General features: G+C 65.1%; 1 protein-coding gene across 3 annotated transcripts in view; it reads right to left on the bottom strand.

Moving 5' to 3' along the window:
* Positions 1 to 2,382, bottom strand: part of PRR5 (proline rich 5) — a 19,648-nt gene that overhangs the window by 7,413 nt on the left and 9,853 nt on the right. For 2 of the 3 annotated variants that reach the window (XM_023520350.1, XM_023520349.1), the window contains exons 4-5: positions 771 to 857; positions 274 to 414 (exon numbers count right to left, since the gene is read on the bottom strand). In XM_023520350.1, coding sequence (XP_023376118.1) covers positions 274 to 414; positions 771 to 857 — 228 coding nt within the window. Of the gene's footprint in view, positions 1 to 273; positions 415 to 770; positions 863 to 2,382 lie in introns of all 3 variants that reach the window. The other variant, XM_011374965.2, reaches the window with a different exon arrangement.

The raw sequence follows: 2,382 nt of genomic DNA, 5'->3' as shown, positions 1-2,382 counted from the left end.
TGGTCCAGTTCGCACTCCCGGGCTCCCGTGGGACCTGGCTGAGGCCAGCCCCCTCCCGAACCCACGTCTTCGTCCATCTCCCCCGTCCCCTCCTGCTTCACTCTCTCGACAGCAGCCCCACTGCGAAGTCACGTGGCCCCAAATCCTCATCTCAGAGCCCTCCTCTGGGGAGCCTGTCTCGAGACGCAGCATCTGCCCGAGTCTGGCCTTGTGCCCGCATTCCCACGGGGGCCCCTGACACGGGTAAGCGGCGGCCTCCTCAGAGCCACTCACCTGCAGGACCAGCAGCATCTGCACGATGGCGGCAGGCACGCGGGCGTGGGTGCGGGTCAGCGCGTCCTCCAGCTTCACGCTGAGGGTGATGGTGTCCCGGAAGTGCAGCAGGGCCAGCTGGCGGACCGACGGCTCCTTGCCCTGGTGACAGAGGACACCACACGTCCTCGTTCTGGGGCCAGACACGAGAACGGACCCGCCGACCCTCAGGCAAGGAGAGGCTTGGTGTCACACACAGAGCCCCCAGTATGTGCTAGGTGGCCCTACTGTGTGCTGCTTTGGGCTTTACCGAGCCCTTGGGAGGGAGCTGTCCTCATTTCCATCTCATGAGTGGGTGGCAGGTTCTGAGAGGTCCCAGGACATGTCCAGGTGCAGACAGCCGTAACAGCGGTGAGGGGCAGAAGGGGGTGCCCATCCTTGGGCCGGGCAGTCTGCAGTGAGGCCAGGGAGGGCCGACATGGTGGCCCGGGGGTCCCATGGCTGCAGGGGCCACTCACCTGCACGGGGTAGAAAATAGCCTGCAGTGTGGGCAGCACGTCGCTGAAGAAGAAGTCCCACGTCTCTGCCAGTGAGTCCAGCAGCTTCTGTCCTGTGGGCACGAGGAGCTGTCACTGCCTGTCCCAATGGGCTCAGCGGGCACTTCACGCCCTCCCAGGTCAGAAGTCATCTCTCCCATCCACAGGAGGCCCCAGGAGCTGACGGCCGGGGTCTGGGCCCTGGACCCACTGCTCAACCTTCCTGTGCCTCAGCTTCCTCGTTAATAAAAGGGGACAGTGACAGAGCCCACCCTGAGAGCCGACAGGACGAAATGAGCCTGAAGAGAGCCTGGGGGAGAGGGAGGACTGTGGGTGCTGGCTGCTGGCCCCCACCCCCGCCCACACACCAGACCGACACAGGTGCGCCGAACGGCAGCCTCGGCTCACATCCTTGTCCCGTAAGATTCACCTAACGCCGCCGCCAAGCCGTTGAGAGGGACCCACCCACCCCACCCACCCTTCTCCTCTGCCCGTGCACGTCTATGTGGCGGACATCGACAGAGAACCTGCACTATGCCAGGCCTGACGCTGGGGATCCAGCCGAGCCCCAAACGGCCCTAGTCCCATCACGTGACAGGGAAGCAGGACACTGAACAGCAATGAGGACAACGGCGACGGGTGACCGCCCTGGGCAGGTGAAGACACTAAGCTTCCAAGAGGTTCGGATCTCTTTCCTGAGGGCCGGGGTCCCTGCCACCCCAGGCTGCCTGAGGTGGGACCTGGGGAGCCAGGGAGACCATCCAACAGCAGCAACGTGCCCCAGGTGGGAAAGGGGAGAAGAGGGGGCGAGGGTCAGGCGAGGAGGGCTTCCTGGAGGAGGTGCTACCCAAGCTGATTCGGGAGCATGGTTTGCCAGGCTGACTGACATCCCTGGTGCGTGAACCGTGACAGCAGAGGTGTGAAAAGCAGGCACTTGGACAAGCTCCGCAGGTAATTTTGCCGGCTCTGGGAAAGAATGGTGCAGACAGCCCTTGGGGGGGCGGGGACAGCCGAGGTGCCCCCAAACTGGCTCTGCGATCCCCTGGGAAATGCAAAGTGCTGACCCCTCAGCCCTCCCACTGGGAAGAGCACAGCTGGGGTGAAGGATTGCTGGGGCTGGGATGAGCAGACCCTGGTGCGTGTCGCCAAGGCCCCCACCTGGCAGCCAGACTGGCAGGAAAACAGGGTGTGCTGGGTGTCTCTGGGCGAGGCAGGAAAGTCCCCCACTCTGGCCGGCCTCCCACACTACACTGCTCAGGCCTGTCCGCTGCAGGTTTCCATGGGAACGAGGGGGCCGGACAAGGGCCTTGGCCTGTTTTCCTCACGTGCCTTGGGCCCCGGGCCCTTCTTGCCCGCCTGGTCTGTGCAGGCGCCAGGGCTCTGGGAGCGGGGGCTGGCGGGGGTGGCCCCAGGAGGCCCAGTTCTGCCCAGCTGCCAGTGAGGGGGGTCCAGCCTCGCTGCCTGGCCTGTCTGCTGGTGCTGGGGCTCCCTGCCAAGTTGCCAGCTCCCGGTTCTCCCCAGGGGCGACACCTGGGTCGGTGGCAGGATGGGCGGGTGCCCGAGAGGCTCTGCCTGAACAGAGGTCCCTTCAGGT

The sequence above is a fragment of the Pteropus vampyrus genome, unplaced genomic scaffold, assembly GCF_000151845.1.
Source record: "Pteropus vampyrus isolate Shadow unplaced genomic scaffold, Pvam_2.0 Scaffold257, whole genome shotgun sequence".
NCBI lineage: Eukaryota > Metazoa > Chordata > Mammalia > Chiroptera > Pteropodidae > Pteropus > Pteropus vampyrus.
Note: the sequence above shows the minus strand (reverse complement) of the source record. Positions and strands in the feature narration are given on the sequence as shown.